The sequence below is a fragment of the Cornus florida genome, unplaced genomic scaffold (assembly GCF_030987335.1).
Source record: "Cornus florida cultivar Cherokee Brave unplaced genomic scaffold, ASM3098733v1 CherokeeBrave_3.0.0_Hap2_Chr02, whole genome shotgun sequence".
In the NCBI taxonomy this organism is placed as follows: Eukaryota; Viridiplantae; Streptophyta; class Magnoliopsida; order Cornales; family Cornaceae; genus Cornus; species Cornus florida.
The window spans coordinates 32,364,818-32,382,767 of NW_026775572.1; the positions used below are offsets into that span (position 1 = coordinate 32,364,818).

Consider the following 17,950-nt stretch of genomic DNA (forward strand, 5'->3'; position numbering starts at 1 on the left):
AAAAAACAAATGAAAATCCAATTACTCCGTATAGTAGAACAAATCAAAAGGTACGATTGCAAGGCTAATAACAAATAGTAATAAAAAAGCACAGGAAAAGGAAAGAAAAAAACAAAGAAGAATGGATGGTTACAGAGGGGAGAGAGAGATTTTAGAGTGAGAGAGATGTTGTGGGTTGTTCATCATCTTCTTCCTAAAGGAAAGCGAACTCGTGTACTGGGGGGGGTATGATTTGGCTTCTTCTGATGTTGGGTACCCCCAAAATCTCCCACTCACACACAAACATCATTTCTTCTCTGATATGCGCAATTTCCAGCCACCATTGTCGCCGAAGACTATCCAGAGGGGCTCTATCTAGATCACGGCGTGCCGGAGGGTCCGTAGGTGAATCGGTTGTCGACCCAAATCGGTAAAGCGAGCAGGCCAATTCTTGCCCGCCGGTGCCGCGCTGCGAGTTCATCATAGCCGAACTCACAATCGAAAAGCTCACAGTCGAGTTCTCCTTGCCCGCCGGTGTAACGCTGCAAGGTCACAACCGACTTGTCCACAGCCCATCGCCGGCCCATGCCCGCAATCGCCATCGTCATCGTTGCACCAGCAGGTCGAACCAGTCCTTTCCACAGCCGGCCCATGCCGCCATCGCCATCGCCATCGCCATCGCCATCGCTGCACTAGCCGGCCGAATCAGGAATCCTTGCCTGAAATTGCACATCGCCGATTCAGTCCTTGCGGCCGATTCAGTCTCACCATCGCCATCATTGTTCTTCGCCGGATTCTCAGCAATTAACATACTTCTCGGATGGCCATCATCCACAACCATGGTCACACCATTGGAAACAAATCTAACAATCAACAAGCTTTGTTTTGCAGCCTCTGATGCGATGGAGACCATCCTCCGAAGCCGATCAAATTTGTAGATGAATAGAGAGGGTTACAACACTTAGGTAACGTTTAGGTCACATGAAGGGCATTGAGGTATTTCACGCTGATTATTTTTTTTCTTTGTTTATCCTCGTAGTTCAAAAAGTAAAATGTCATTCGTGATAGTTAGGATTGTTTGCACTTTTGCCTGTGTAGTATGATCACGGCGATTATCAAAAAAGTATCAGCAACTTCTTTCTTCGGCGATTATCGTGATTCATTCAATAGATCACGGCGGAGCAGCACAGCTCAATTCGGATAACGACAACGAAGAAAGAGAGAAGGGCAAGTGGCGAATCTTGTCGAATAACAACAAAATTCCAAGAAGAGATGGTCCAATTTGATGCCTCTATTGGTAGCCCTAGTTGTTGTTGTTGTAAAGATTGGCTTTCTGGGTCGGCTCGACATGGCCAAGAACGTTGCTTTTTTGTTCAACTCCTTGGCCCTGTCCTTCTATCAGTTCACATTGTCCTCGTCGGCGACGATAGTTGATGAGGTTAGGTTGGCTGTGTTGGATCGTGACCGCAGCTCCGAACTGACTCTTTTTCGAGGAGTGGGTGGAGAGAGAAAACTCTGTAGTGTATTCCAGAGATTTTCAGAAGCAACGCATCTCAGTTAAGGGTTTTGAGGAGGTAAGTTCCGGTTTGGTGATGATTCAAACTGTTTCTTTAAAATGTACCTATGCATTTTATGCCCTAATATATACACACATAAAGAAATTTGCCATTTTTTACCTAAACACCTAATTGTAGCTGACCATGCATCTAATTTTAATCCTTTTCTTTCGTAAGGGTCATTTGTAATCTGTAATTTTTTATTTTTTAAAATTATTATTATTATTTTTTTTCTGGGCAAAGTAGAAATTATTATAGGTATGAACAACAATGTACATGGCTATAATAAGCAAAGGCATACTTTGGATTATTACCTTAGAACAAAAGAACTAAATAAAGGTAAAAACCCGACCAGAAATAAGCAAAACCTCCAATTAAAAGAGACAAACAGAGTAACAACTTAAGCACCAAACAGATTCAAGGGTAGGACAAATCCAGCACCTCCCACCAAATAACCTGAGCAATCGATGAAAAAGACCTTGTAACTCCTTCATAAATCCTAGTATCTCTCTCAATCCAAACATGATATAGAGCTATAGAAAATATTCTTCTAGCAACTATATCTTTCAAACCATTAGAGTGAAAAGTAGTACTAAGCCATCGAGATAACTGCACCAAGCAAACACAATTAGGTAGCTGCAAATCCAGGAGACATGAGAACTCAACATCTACTTGTAACATGCGTTGGATTGAACGTATATGGTTATTGTTTCAACTGATGTGGTTAAGTTTTGGTTTATTGACTTGGTTGCTGAATTAATCTACTCAGGGTATGCATCGTCATGTGTTGGATAGATCATGTTATGAAGTACATCGATACAATAAAATAATATTATATATATACTAATCTTTTAGTGATATTATTATAACCTCCACTGATTTGATATATTAACCCAAATCTATCATTTGATACCCATAACTTATGTGACATATATTTATCCATACATATATGTATATCTTCTTCTCTGTTTAAATGTGAATGTGTGACACCTTTTTGATTTGCACTTGCTGGGGAAAAAAAATAGATTTACATTTTATGACCCTTATTCATCATTATGATCTAGCTCAAAGTCGCAGGATTTTGTTTAAGGAAGCAAATAAGATTTTGATAATTGTCATAGTTTATTGTCCATCTAAGATTGTGTTAACTAATATAGTTAATCCATCATTAAATAATGACATGTATCAAAACTGCAATATTCTTACATTTTTTTTTTTTAATTTTAATAATTATCTTTCAATTGCAGTTGATAATCACCCTTAAAAGTACTCATGCACTCTACTTCTGAGGATTAATTGTGTTTTTTTCTAGGACTAATTACATCACTGTCAGACCCCGGATTTCAAAATCTGAATTTTGATTAAAGGAAAAGAAATTAAAATATAAAATTAACAAACCACATCCTTTAATTAGAACCACCATTCTTTTTTTTTAATTGAAGTCGTTATATTTTATTAACTAGCAGTGTTTCCTGAGCTCAACTGTACAGCTTGGTTTCACAACTCCTTTACACACATTCTAACAACCTGCCACATGGTATCAACCACCCTCCAATCATATTATATAAATATGTAAATAGTTGTAATTTGTACTGTACAATAAAGGATGCACAAGATGGCAAATAAAGTTTGTTTACATAACCCATGACCTGATTTTATACATAAAAGGAAAACTGATACTAAACTGAAGTACTCAATTTAATTTATTAAAATCTCTGAAAATCATAATATTAGACCCAACAAGTAATAAATAAAAATAACTCAAATAACAAATCCAACCCCATCCTTGAATCATAGGATTAAAATAAACAATTCTGGCACAATTAAAATCTTGGGCGACTATGCTAAATTAGAAGTGACATTATCAATTTGTGTCCGGCTAAAAAAATAATCAAATAAATATTGTTCCTCCAAAACAAGTCACGTAGATGTGGTCTTTTCCAAGTCAGCTAATTATTTCCAGTAGCGTTTCCTTCATCTGCAAAATTGTTGGGGGGTGAGCAAAGCTCAGTAGAAGAACGCTAAACTAATCAATTATTAACAAAATCAATTAACAAGTAAGCACACAGGAATGAATGATAAATTGAATGAGCATGGCAAAGTGAATCCTGTCATGTATGTTACAATAACAAGTAGATAATTAATGTAACAGTTTAACCAAATATCACAACCACCCAACAACACAGATCTTAAGCCATTCTGACGCTTTACGGGTCACTACCCCGAAGGACGCCAGATCCCTCCAGTTATCCCATGCTTTCTCGGGTCATGACCCCGAAGGACATGAGAACCCTCCAGTTATTTTTCCTGATCAGGTTTCGGGTTTTTTGCCCAAGGGCGCCGAGCCCTACCTTGCTTTCCAAACTCAATTCACCGACACAATCCCACAATGTCACAAAAATTCATCATCAAAATCTTCTAAACTTTCATCCTTAAATCAATTCCTCCAAATAAAATCATGTTTAAATAAATTTAACCAAAGCAATAATTTTTCCATACTTGTGACAATTTACCAAACACCTTGTCTTCACAACTTCAACAATTTCGTTTAAACATCCAACACAAACCAGTCCAAATATAAAAATAAAATAAAACAAATAGAGCACACAGTATTATGAAATATATATATGTATAAATATTAATAATAATAGTGTATACCTAATTATCAAAAGATTTCATCAATAATGAAAAAGTTTAAAGAACCCCTACCTCAACGCTAAAAACAAAATTACCAAGATTAATTATGTAGATGCGTAGAGAAGGTTGACAGGAACACTTTTCGTTCTTGACCCACTAAGAAACTTCCACCAATTTGTCCTTCAAAGAAAGAAAAACTGAACAAGGCAGCTAGGGTTCTTTTCTTTCCCTCTATTGTGGTCGGTTTTCACGGCTTCAACCTCAGGCCTTCTCTCTTTTTTTTTCTTTTTTTATTATTATTATTACTAGTTATTTAGTATATATATATCTTGCTTACTCTTTGACGGAGGTACTTTGTGTACTCACGTAAGTAAGCCCAGCCAATTAAAAGAATGAATGGCCTATATACTGATATATACTAAAAGTCAATACTAAACCTAAACACTAGTACCCATATCCTTATATCACTTATATAATAAAATATTATTATTCATGTTCCAAAGAGTAATCATATTACTCTGGCTAAAACTGAACACCTCAAATACATAACAAATAGCCTTGGTCCCAAGCCACGTACACCCAACTAATATTATTATTATTATTAGTATTATTTTTAGTTCCACCCAATACCAAGCAACATAATATAAATATCCTTAAACATAAAATAATAATAATAATAATGACAATTAAATAATAATAACATTTTTTTTTTCCTGGGTCTCTACAATCACTTTTCTCTAAATGTTAAGTACAAAATAGGCACAGGGAAGCCTAAGGTCCCAAGGAACTCAGAAAATCAATCATTTCCTCAGGGGAGGATCAATGTCTACTTGAACCCCAACAACATAAAGAACTAATAAGGAAAGATTTAAGAACAACAATCGAAGATTCGTCTCCTTCAAATGACCTATTGTTCCGCTCCCTCCACAGACACCACCATAAGTACAAAGGCGCCATCCTCCAATAATCACGAGCCTATGATCCCACGTAGCACCTTCTCCAAGCGTCCATCAATCCTCTCGCAGATCTAGGCATAACCCATGAAACCCCAAAGATACGCAACAAAAGGTTCCAACAATCAAAAGCCACTGGATAGTGCAAAAGAAGATGATCAATCCACTCTCCATTACACTTGCACATGCAGCACCAGTTAACTATGATTATAAGAGGCATTATTGATATCAGATAACTTTCTCACCCCATACCACCTTCAACCTTAGGTGAACAAACTGTCTTCAAGTTAAGGGAAGGCATTTGTCTTATTAGAATCACTAGAATCCCAAAGGAAATCCCTCATCTTATTCTCCAAAACCTTGATGACAGAAATAGGCAACTTAAAAACAGAAGTCCAATAATAAGCTAAACAAGTAAGGAATTTCTTTGTAAGTTATTGTTCATTCTTCAAATCTGTACTTATCAGCCATAATTGCATATAAGACAAGGACAACAAAGGCCTTATAGTTTCTATGACCAACACAATTGTTTACCCAGAAACAGTGATGGCCCTGCATGCAATTTCTCATGTGAGGTGATACTGCAAATTGAAAGTTATAATCGTGGTGACAACAAGAAATCACGTGTCCATTTATTTTAGCACAAAGAATGAAAAGAACACCTACCATCCTCAAAACACATCTTCTGCAGACATTGCAATGACCTAACATTTGCCACAATGCCTCGGACGTAAACATGCTTCCGGAGTAGAAATTTATGTTATAATTCTAATGTTAATATTTGATAGGTATGTAGCTCTATTTAAGACTTCTCTACTCAACAATTGCTATTCTTCAATATGTATTATCAGCAATCCAGTAAACAGTAAAAAATTAATGCATGTGGGTATGTGAAACAGAGGGAAAAAGGAATTGTTTCTTTTACACGTGAAGTGTGGAGGGGAGGGTCCATGCATTTAGGCTGGGATGATATCATAGTTGAATACTACCATAAAACCTAGGATTTGTTAGTTGGATATATATGTGGGTGTTTACCATGTAACTTGTGGTTGATTAGGAGCTTAAAAGTTCAATATTGGATATGAAATAAATTGAGATTGACTCTCTGGAACTTCAATTATTGAGCATTTGGGTTATTTGAATGTGGGTTCTGTCCTTCATTTTGTAATCATCTCTAACAAGAAGTAACAAAAATTAGAGGTAGTAGTTATTTGACATTATATGACCAATGACCATGTACCCACTGCATAGCAGAATTTTCCCTCCCTCTCTCTCTCTCTCTCTATCTTTATTTATTTATTTTTAAAAGAATTATTCTGTAACTAAAACTGCTTAACCAGATAACATTCTCATGTCTTTACCAGTTTGCACTCTCTATACATATATATAATAAATATGATTTATGCACACAAATATATATAGACTGAGTCGGTCTATAAGCAATTAGTTTTTTACTTTTTTATAACTGAGGGTGTCCCAACTCCCTTCTGAGGCAAGACTAATCCCTTCTGATACTTTTAATCCCTCTTTAACTGTTTCTGACACTCCTATAAATTGAACACAACCTATAGAGGTTCATGTCCTATTTGTCAATTGTGGTTCATTAACTAATGTTGAAGTATCCATGAAGTAGCCTTCTTACCTTGTTAATATATATATATATATAGTTAATTTATCTAAATGTCTTCATAAAATCACCAATGAAAATTTCATTACTTTTAAATCTGGCTGCATATTACATTAGATTAACGTGCTGCACATTTTCAGTGCTTTTGCTGGCCTTTATACCAAGGCTCTGTGCTTTATTTCCCTACTTTGTGGCTTATTTTGTTTTACTTTTCACTTCTTTTAATGTAATCACCAATGAAAATCGTATTTCTTCTAACTTTGGCTGCATATTACATTAGCTTAATATGCTGCACATTTCCAGGCCTTTTACTGGTCTTTATACCAAGGATCTCTGCTTTATTTCCCTACTTTGTGGCTTATTTTGTTGTACTTTCACTTCTTTTAATGTAATCTTTGCATGATATGGAATATATTGTATGTTTTTGCTCATTTGCTGTATTGGTAATGTATGTATTTGACCATTCGATTTGTCTATTATTCTATTCTATATTGTTACAGTGCTATATAATTTTTTATTTTTTTTCCATTCCCTTTGACAATTTTCATGCTTTATGTGCAAGACATGTGAATTTCATTTCCTCCGGACAAATCCTATTTACATGCTGCTATTTTATGCCATACAAACTCTTTTTTGTTATTGAAATCTTATTTTCAAAGTAATTTGATCTATACGATTATTCGAATCAATAAATATTTGTCTTAATTGTGTGTATAATTTCAAAACTCAGCTACTTGAGCATTTGTTGTCATACTTGTATATACAAACATATAGGTAACATACATTGGTTTCAGACACCCTTGATTGATGGTTCATGTCATGTGTCTTAAATTCTCAATAGCTCCTTCATAAGCTGTTTTTTCCCTTCTCCATAAGCAGTTTAGTGGGATTCGTAGGAACCTCGAAGCTATGAATGCTGAGTACAGAAGATATATAGCAAAACGAAATAAAAATGATGGGTTTATTTGTTACCAACCTCTCAAATATGTTTGATATCTCATGCATCATAGGAGGAGTGTGAAGTGCTTTACTGTCATTCATTTTCTATATGTTACACGGCCTGTGATCCCATATATATTCTTAAGATGATGGTCCTTGAACACATATCACTCTCAGCCTTAACCTTATCTTCATTTCATCTTTGTCTTCTTTTCCATGGGAGTTGGTTTCATCTTTGAGTTCTTTTATTTTGGATAAACTCTCCTCATCACATGTATTTAATTTTCTTCCTACAATGATGCTTTCAGTCAAGTCAGATGTATTTATCACAAGAGGTATTTGTTTTGCTGCTGTACTAAAAGTCAAACTGTACATTGAAACAATTACTTTGTATTATTTTTTAATTATCGATCTATATGTTTTTTTGAAGGAGAAAATTTTATTTTATTTTATAATAATTCCTAATTTTATTTTTTCTTTGTTTTTTGTCTACAGCTAGGTTGGTCAATTGGTATTGGTGTTGAAGATATATATTGTTTTCAACATTATCAGTAAGGAGCTAGGTTAGAATTTCTATTATTGTAATTATTGTTATATTTTGTGTAATTGTGTGTTGTGAATACTTTATTCTTTATCAGATGAAGTTTCAGTATCTATAGATTGCTTCATCTCGTATGCCAATGTTTTGAACTTTAGATTGATTAAAATTTGAGATGACAAACTAGTACACTACATGCATGAGATACCATCTTATCTTATCTTCTATTAAAATTTGCATCTCTAACCTTTCAGCTTTATTTCCCTTCTTTTTGTGATTGAAATCCTATTTTCATAATAATTTGATATATCCAATTATTTGAATCAATAAAAATTTGTCTTATTGTGTGCCTAATTCCAAAGTTCAGCTAGTTGATCATTTTTCCTCTGCTTTCATGTTTTATGCACACATGTATAGGTAGGATAATTGGTATCTTACCTATGTATTCATATTGTTATGATTAAATGATTGCTTTAATTCAAATGTACGTGTGCTTGAGTGCACACGTGTCTGTGTGTGCGAATCAATAAAAAATTGTCTTATTGTGTGTCTGTGTGTGCTTTAATCCAAATGTATGTATGTATGTATGTATTCTATATGAAGTGCACAAGACTGCTGCTACTCCTGTCAAGCTAGTATGCAAGATGTCATATGCTCTCAGTAGTGTGAACTAACTGTGTGGTAAATGATCTTCAAGTGCTCAGTAGTGTGAACTGACCTGTGCTAAATGACTACAAGCAATGTGACCTAAATGATCCATGTTCTAATTGTCATGGATGCAACACATATGACAATTATGCATTGTTGAGCTACAGATGCAAATATTCATAATCAGCAATTAATAACATAAACACATTACATTAATCACAAACCAAATAAAAAACACATTACTAACAAAACATTACATTAAGCACATACCAAATACAAAACACATATTAAGTCACAGAACAATAACTGCATATTTTCTTCATAACACATCCATGATGCAAGTATATAACACATCAATCCATTTTGCAAGCTGCATATTTTCTCCCCCTTTGGCATCATCAAAATAAGCAATGGAGTCTAAAGGTAAGGAGCAAAATAGGGCATGCATATTAGCACAGAACATAAACATAGCTGAGATAGAAAACATAGGAAAATCACAGACCATACATAATGCTAAGATAGTTAAATAGAATTATTAACCCATAGGGTAGCTAGCAAAGCTTAATTAACGGCAAAATGTTTAACCCAAACAGGCTAAGCACAAACATAATTAGTTAAATATCCATGCAAATTCTAAAAATACTAATTATTAACTTGAGTTAAGACTAATCATAAGTAGGTAAGGTAAACATCCAGAACAAGTTTTAAAGACAAGTAATTGACAAGAGTACCTAAATCAGTAATTGCAACCTAGAAATAATTCATGACGCATAATCCAGAAATAAGATCCTAGGGGTTTAGTGCTTCGTATTATATTTCAAAATGATTATTTATCATAGAAACAAGACCACTAAAGAAAGCTAATCTAAGAGAACCACAACTAGAACCAACTAGAAGATCGACATAAGGAACAACTAATGAATGAACCTCATAAAAAACTATCAAAATTGAGTATTCAATACTAACTATAGTATTAGAACAGTTAACAAATAATATATACCAGCAATATATAATTATTAACAATAAAATAGATAATACAATATATTACACTAAGGATAAGCTCAACAAGCTAAGAAATATGATTACTTGAGTGAGACTTAGTGCATAAGCAAAACATCAGTGATGTAGTCAACATAACAATATAATATCGAACAACATCAATTATCAATTATAGCAAGTCCAATGCTAGTACAGAATCAAACAGGTAGCTATCCTGTAACTTAACATTCATCCATCACAAGGTTCATAGCTATAGAAAGACAACCATTCACGGTCATTCAGTAATGAAGGATATCCTATCAAATATAGTAAGTCTAATACTTAACTATTGTAGATAACTACTTAAACATTCATAATTTAGTTATTCAACGTTTAAGCTTTAAACAAAGCAGGCAACTACTTACACATCTGTTATCATTTAATAATCACAATCATAATAATAAGAAAAGGTATCACCATTTTTATAAATTTTACAACTGTAGCAGGATATTAATTAATTACAAACTTAAAGTAATTGTCTCTTAATGTTCTATCATCATCAGGTTGTAATATATCACAATCGTAAATTAACATCATAATGAGGCTACCACAGTCAATAATTTCTAAGAATGGCTAGTCATAGATAAGAGAACTACATATAATTTCAATTACATTAGTTTTGACATCCAATAAGTCCTGGAATGAAAGGTATACCAGTTGAAGGTAACCAATCACTTGCATTGATGAAGTTTTTAGCAGTAAATTGGAGGATTTGACTAGAGTTGGTTACAATTTGAAAACCTGGTCATTTTGCCCTAGTTGCAGCTCCCGGACCCCTGTTGTTATATTCAATGTAGGACAAATGATCCAATCTGGAGCTATTATACCACGTTAAACAGCTGACATAGTTTATGATATCTCTTAGGAAAGACACCATTACCACTACCCTGGAATATTCTCCCAGGGCATCCAAGATATGCTCTGGAAGAAGAATTCAATGGTCCAAAATCTGGAGCTACCGTAATGGTGCAATTGTGAATCACTATTCCGGTGTGTTCAGTTGCAGCATTCCTTGAATCAGCTGTGACAACAATGGGCTTTCCTTTATTGCCGGGATCTCTTCCATATATGTTGCAGTTCTGGAACATGGTGGTTGCGTCACCAAAGATGAAGTCTATGGTTCCAAAGATGTTGCATTCATAGAAAAAATTCCCGCCAAAATACATATACAAAGTGTCCTGGTATCCTTAGAAGGAACACCTGTAGTATGCATTAGTTGAGCCTCCGCTTCTAATAGCGACGGCTTGTCCGGCATTGACTCCGGCGGAATTCACAAAGTTGATTCCTTTTGCAACAAAATTTACTGCTTGCATACCTGCATGTAAACGATATAAAAGCACAATGTGTATATCGTTTACGTGCAGGTATAAAAGCAATACATTTTGTTGCAAAAGGTATCAGTTTTGTGAATTCCGCCGGAGTCACTGCCGGACAGGCCGTCGCTATTAGAACTGGAGGCTCAACTAATGCCACACTTCAGGTATTCCTCCGAAGGATATCCCAGGACACTTTGTATACGTATTTTGGTGGGAATTTTTTCTATGAATGCAACATCTTTGGAACCATGGACTTCCATCTTTGGTGACGCAACCACCATGTTCCAGAACTGCAACATATATGGAAGAAATCCCGGGTTGTGATTCAGAATTGCACCATTACAGCAGCTCCAGATTTTGGACCATTGAATTCTTCTTTTAGAGCATATCTTTGACGCCCATGGAGAGAATATTCCAGGGTAGTGGTAATGGAGTCTTTCCTAGGAGATATCATAAATTTTGTTGGCTGGTTAACATGGGATAATAGCTCCAGATTGGATCATTTGTCCTACATTGAATATAACAAACAACAGGGGTCCGGGAGCACTACAACTAGTGGCTGGGTAAAATGACCAGGTTTTCAAATTGTAACCAACTCTAGTCAAATCCTCCAATTTACTTACAAAAACTTCATCAATGCAAGTGATTGGTTACGATCAACTGGTATACCTTTCATTCCAGGACTTATTGGAGGTCAAAACTAATGTAATTGAAATTAAATGTAGTTCTCTTATCTATGGCTATTCTTAGAAGTTCTTGTCTGTGGTGGTCTCATTATCATGTTAAGTTACCCTTACCATATCTCACTTGTACAAAAAAATTTCTTAATATTTAACAACTTTTATTGTGTTCATCTTCAAATTTTCTTATCTTTAGCACCCCTACTTTGCAATCCTAGCTCCGCCCATGGGCTTTAATTATTAGGAACCAAAAGTTGTGAGCACGTGAATGGGAGGGAATTGGCATGACTCGAGCTGTCACGGGTGTCATTGGCCACCACTTAATTAGTTTCATTTATTTTGCTGTTTGTTTGTTTTGGGATGGAATTGTAGTGCTGGTTTTTCTCTTTATAGGTCTGGTTATGTGGCCCATATTTTGTTAATTTACGTGAGCTAAATTTCTCCTTTATCTCACTTGTGGATAGGTAAGCAGATATACCGGTCAGTATACAGTGTAAACTTGCACATTGAATAGAGAAATAGAAAGGGAACGAATGAAGATGTGGAGACTGAGGATCTCAAAAAACCAAGGCTTTGATACATAATCAACAATCGCAACTAACTCAGATAACACTTTGGTATGTATTATTTATGTCTTTATCAAGATTGATTTGCAGGATATATTATGAGTTTTATTAATTTACGTGAGCTAAATTTCTCCTTTATCTCACTCATGGAAGATTTTTTTTTCTGTAAAAATCTTTAGTAGATGAGGTCTGTTTAGACCGTTTTTCTTAATATTTGGTTTGCAATATAAGGATCCATTTACATTTTCTTTTCTGGCATACTCTATTGGGTGTTGTTTATGACCTAAAACCTTTGGATACAGTTCACAACCTCATTGTTAAAGGTATTACTACATTCTCCATTTGATTAATCTGCTACAACAAAAATTTTCTAATCATTCATCATTTTTTCAGTATAGATAGAGGGCAAAAACTTATTTTAAAAAAAAAAAAAAAATTGGTATAGATAGAGGGCAAAAGAACGCATTCAAGGTAAAAATAAGAATTGCAACACCAAACAGATTATGTTGTTTGTCATATTAGTAATCTGTGACAACATTTACATTTTCTTGTTTGGTGTTGCAATTCTTATTTTTACTTTGAATGCGTTCTTTTGCCCTCTATCTATACTTTTTTTTTTTTTTAAAGTTTTTGCCCTCTATCTATACTGAAAAAATGATGAATGATTAGAAAATTTTAGTTTTAACAGATTAATCAAATGGAGAATGTAGTAATACCTTTAACAATGAGGTTGTGAACTGTATCCAAAGGTTTTAGGTCATAAACAACACCCAATAGAGTATGCCAGAAAAGAAAATGTAAATGGATCCTTATATTGCAAACCAAAGATTAAGAAAAACAGTCTAAACAGACCTCATCTACTAAAGACTTTTACAGAAAAAAAAAATCTGCTTATCCACAAGTGAGATAAAGGAGAAATTTAGCTTCACGTAAATTAATAAAACTCATAATATATCCTGCAAATCAATCTTGATAAAGACATAAATAATACATACCAAAGTGTTATCTGAGTTAGTTGCGATTGTTGATTATGTATCAAAGCCTTGGTTTTTTGAGATCCTCAGTCTCCACATCTTCATTCGTTCCCTTTCTATTTCTCTATTCATTGTGCAAGTTTACACTGTATACTGACTGGTATATCTGCTTACCTATCCACAAGTGAGATAAAGGAGAAATTTAGCTCACGTAAATTAACAAAATATGGGCCACATAACCAGAACTATAAAGAGAAAAACCAGCACTACAATTCCATCCCAAAACAAACAAACAGCAAAATAAATGAAACTAATTAAGTGGTGGCCAATGACACCCGTGACAGCTCGAGTCATGCCAATTCCCTCCCATTCACGGGCTCACAACTTTTGGTTCCTAATAATTAAAGCCCATGGGCGGAGCTAGGATTGCAAAGTAGGGGAGCTAAAGATAAGAAAATTCGAAGATGAACACAATAAAAGTTTTGAAATATTAAGAAATTTTTTTGTACAAGTGAGATATGGCAAGGGTATACTATGTTCAATATGGTCTTACTTCTATGTCCAAGTAACTACATCATGAAATTGATCATTTTTTTACTGAAGATCCGATTTGAGAGGACCTAGAAACCTAATTCACCAAGTTTAGATCTCAAATTAAAATCAGGTATAAGAATATATTTGTTATCCTCCATCAAAGTATCCATTATAATTCGTTTTCTGAGTAAAAATAAAATAAAAAATTATCCAATTGAATCTTGAACATCCATTCAACTTTTAATTGATAAAGGTGATTAGATTTTGAAATAAGACTGCCCATGTTTTAGGGAATATGGGTTTATGTCCTGATTTGAATGAAAATTTGGATGTTTCTTCACTTTTTAGCAGTTGTAAACTTTTTGAATTGTGGTTTCTAATTAACATAATTTATGCTCTTGCTTAAAGGGGGGAAAAATAAAAGATAAACACGGGAACATTTCGAAGGAGGAGGATAGCAGCAGCATATAGCCCAGATAAACACATGAACTGTTGAGTTGATAGGAAGAGGAAGAGTAATACTACAAATTGATTATATATGCACTGGGTTTATATGAACAGTAGTACTAATTTTGTTTTTTTTAGTTGGACCAGGGCTATAGCCCAGGTTAGCCTATTAATAGTTCCTCCCTTGTTAAAGCCCTTGCTACCCGCCCTATATATAAGAAGCAATTATTCCACAACCATGTGATATAGTGAGCTATGTATATATATGTGACAAATAATACCCTATATATACATGTATATAAGAAGCAATTATCTAACAACCCACTCGCTAGATCGAAAACAGCCCATCAACATACAATCTAGGCGTAACTCCATCATCTAGTCAGAGGGAGTACAGAGATGATTTGCAAACAAAGTGTTATTAGGAAAGCTGTTCATAAGTGCACTAGTACAGAGATGATTTTCAATATGGCAATAGTTTTATCTTGGTGCTGATACTGAGTGACATACTGCCAAAAAATAAAAAATAAAAAAAAAAATCGAATAGGGAAGCATTTAATAGAGAGAATTAAGAGAGAAATGTCTAAAAGTCACTAACACAATGTGTATATTGTTTACATGCAGATATAGAAGCACAAAATTTTGTTGCAAAAAACATCAGCTTTGTGAATACCGCGGGAGCCAATGCCGGACAAGCAGTTGCTTTGAGGAGTATAGCCTCAAATGATGCACACTATAAGTGTTCCTTCGAAGGATACCAGTACACCTTGTACGTGCGTTCCGGCACAAAACTTTTCTACGAATGCAACATGACTTCATCTTCGGCGACACAACCAGCATGTTCCAGAACTGCAACATATACGGGAGAAATCCCGGGAAGGAAGGAAAGTCCATTGTTGTTACAGCTGACAGAAGGGATACCGCAAATAGTGACACTGGGATAGTGATTCAGACTTGCACCATCACAGCGGCACCAAATTTCGGACCATCAAATTCTGATTTCAGAGCATTTCTTGGACGCCCATGGCGAGAGTATTCTAGGGTAGTAGTAATGGAATCTTTCTTAGGAAATATCGTAAATCCTGCTGGCTGGGCATTGTGGGACAATAACTCCAGATTGGATCATTTGAGCTACATTGAATATGACAACAGGGGTCCCGGAGCTGCAACTAGGGGCCGGGTAAAATGGCCGGGTTTTCAAATTGTAACCAGCTCCAGTCGAATGCTACAGTTTACGGCTAAAAACTTCATCAATGCAAATGACTGGTTACCTTCAACTGGTGTACCTTTCATTCCCGGACTCGCTGGAGGTCAAACTAATGTAATATCTATTGTTTTATCACCCAACACACACATCCATTGCAATTGCTTTTTTTTAAGAAAAGAAAAAACTTTGATCTTTTTCTTGAAACTGGTTTTTTTTTTTTTTTTTTTTTTTTTTTTTTCTTTGCTCTCCTTGCATCTGGTTGTTTAAATTTGCTCTGTTTCGCGCCTTCACTCGATTGGAGTTGTAGTGTTTTTGGGTTGTGTTGTGCGTGATTGGACAGTACATTATTTTCCTTAGATACTGATAGTGTCATCATTAGGAAAATTTGATCTTTTTAAACAAAATTTTGGAATTTATATATAATAATATTAGGGTTAATTACACTCACACCCCCTTGAGATTTGCCCTAACAGCTAGATGAAAGTTAACTTTACCTTTTGAACAATGACATTCCTTAAGTTTGGTAAAGTTAACTATAATACCCTTACCAGCTCTAATACAAGGTAAATTGACTTTAATGGCCTTTGACTGGTCAATTGACCTAACAAATTTACCATTTTAACCTTTAGTAATCATCTTTACATATCAACTCATTTCCCAATTGTAAAAGATGCTCAAGTCGAATTTGAAGATGAACTCAAGCTGAAAAAATCAATTGATTACTTACAAGCTCTCACCCAATAAACAAACAACAACCCACCGTCCCAATATTTAGCCATAAAAATGATAAAATGACGTGCATGCATATGTTGTTTACATGCAGATATAGAACCAATACATTTTGCTGCAATATACATCAGCTTTGTGAATTATGCGATGGTAGGCAGGCCGTTGCTGCCCGGAGTGGAGGTTCAAATGATGCATAATTAGTGGCCGCACCAGATTTTGTACGACTTTTTCCAGAGCATATCTTGGACGGCCGTGGAGAGAGTATGCAAAGACGGTTGTAATGGAGTGCGAACTCGGAGACATTGTAAATCCTGCGGAGTGGACACCGTGGGATGACAACTCCTCCAGCTTGGATCATGTTTCATACATTGAATATAACAGTAGGGGTCCGGAGCAGCCAATGTTGGCCAGGTAAAATGGCCCGGTTTTCAAATTGTAATCGACTCGAGCCAAATTCTCCCATTTACTGCTGAAAATTTCAACAATGCAAATGATCGGTTACCTTCTGTTGGTATACCTTTCATTCCCGGGCTAATTGGAGGTTAAATTTATGTAATTGAAATTATATGAATAATAAAAAGTGAGTTTGATTAGAAGACGTTATATCTATTGTTTTATCACTCGAGGCATATATATATAATATGAATAATTGGAGGCATGCATTGTTTCCTGCATCCGTTTGTTTAACTTTCCTCTGTTTCGCTCCTTCACTCAATTTGAGTGTGTTACGTGATTTGGGCTTTAGTTTTGTATTGGGCTTTTCGGCCTCGTCGTTTGCTGGGCTCCTTTCTGAAGCTTCTGGGGCTTAGTTTTGTGATTGGCTTTTCGGGGCTCCCAAGTCCCTCTCACCACCATCCTTTGTATATTTTTAGGATAAAGTGTAAAAAAATCCTTGAAATATGTTTGAATTTGCAAGTAACTCTCTTGAATTATATTTTGTGTATAAAATCTCCTAAATTATGTCATTTTGTTGCAACATACCCCAAAGATTATACTATATTTCATTAAATGACCATAATGCTCCTTCTTATTGAATTACATTTAATATATTTTTAATATATAAATAAATTATGAAAAAAATCATACTAATTTGAAGAGATATTTTTCATTAAATTTGCATAAATTTACCTTTAATTTTTTTAATTAATTATTTAAATCAAAAAATTTAGTAGAAATATTTTTAAAAAATTAACTAATTTTTTAATTTTTAATAAATATATTACATGAAGAGAAGGTATTTTTTTTTTTTTTATGCTAAATTGTTACTAGAAATAAAATTAAGGTAAATAGTATAATTAATATTTACATAAGAGAAAAGATAATAAAAATAATTTAATAAGAAATGAAATCAATAGTTCAGGGGGTAGGTTTTTAGTTCGGGGGTTATTTGCAAAAGGGCAATAGTTTAGGAGAGTTTTTTGCACTTAACGTTTTTATTTATAATATCAATAATACAAAATACATCCCTACCCTACTTACCCAAAAAATAAGAAATAAATAACCAAAAAAAAAAAAAGAAAAAAAAAAAAAGGATGAGAAAACAAATATATTTACAACTTTTGACTATTACTGATACTTCTAA

General features: G+C 34.5%; 1 protein-coding gene across 1 annotated transcript; it reads left to right on the forward strand.

Annotated features, from left to right (window-relative positions):
• The first annotated feature begins 1,264 nt into the window (after positions 1-1,264).
• LOC132295996 (probable pectinesterase/pectinesterase inhibitor 19) lies at positions 1,265-15,860 on the forward strand. The gene is made up of 3 exons (XM_059794254.1): positions 1,265-1,501; positions 8,191-8,254; positions 15,057-15,860. Exons 1-3 carry the CDS (start codon positions 1,265-1,267, stop codon positions 15,374-15,376), a joined length of 621 nt encoding a protein of 206 aa, XP_059650237.1. The 3' UTR covers positions 15,377-15,860.
• Positions 15,861-17,950: the final 2,090 nt, after the last annotated feature.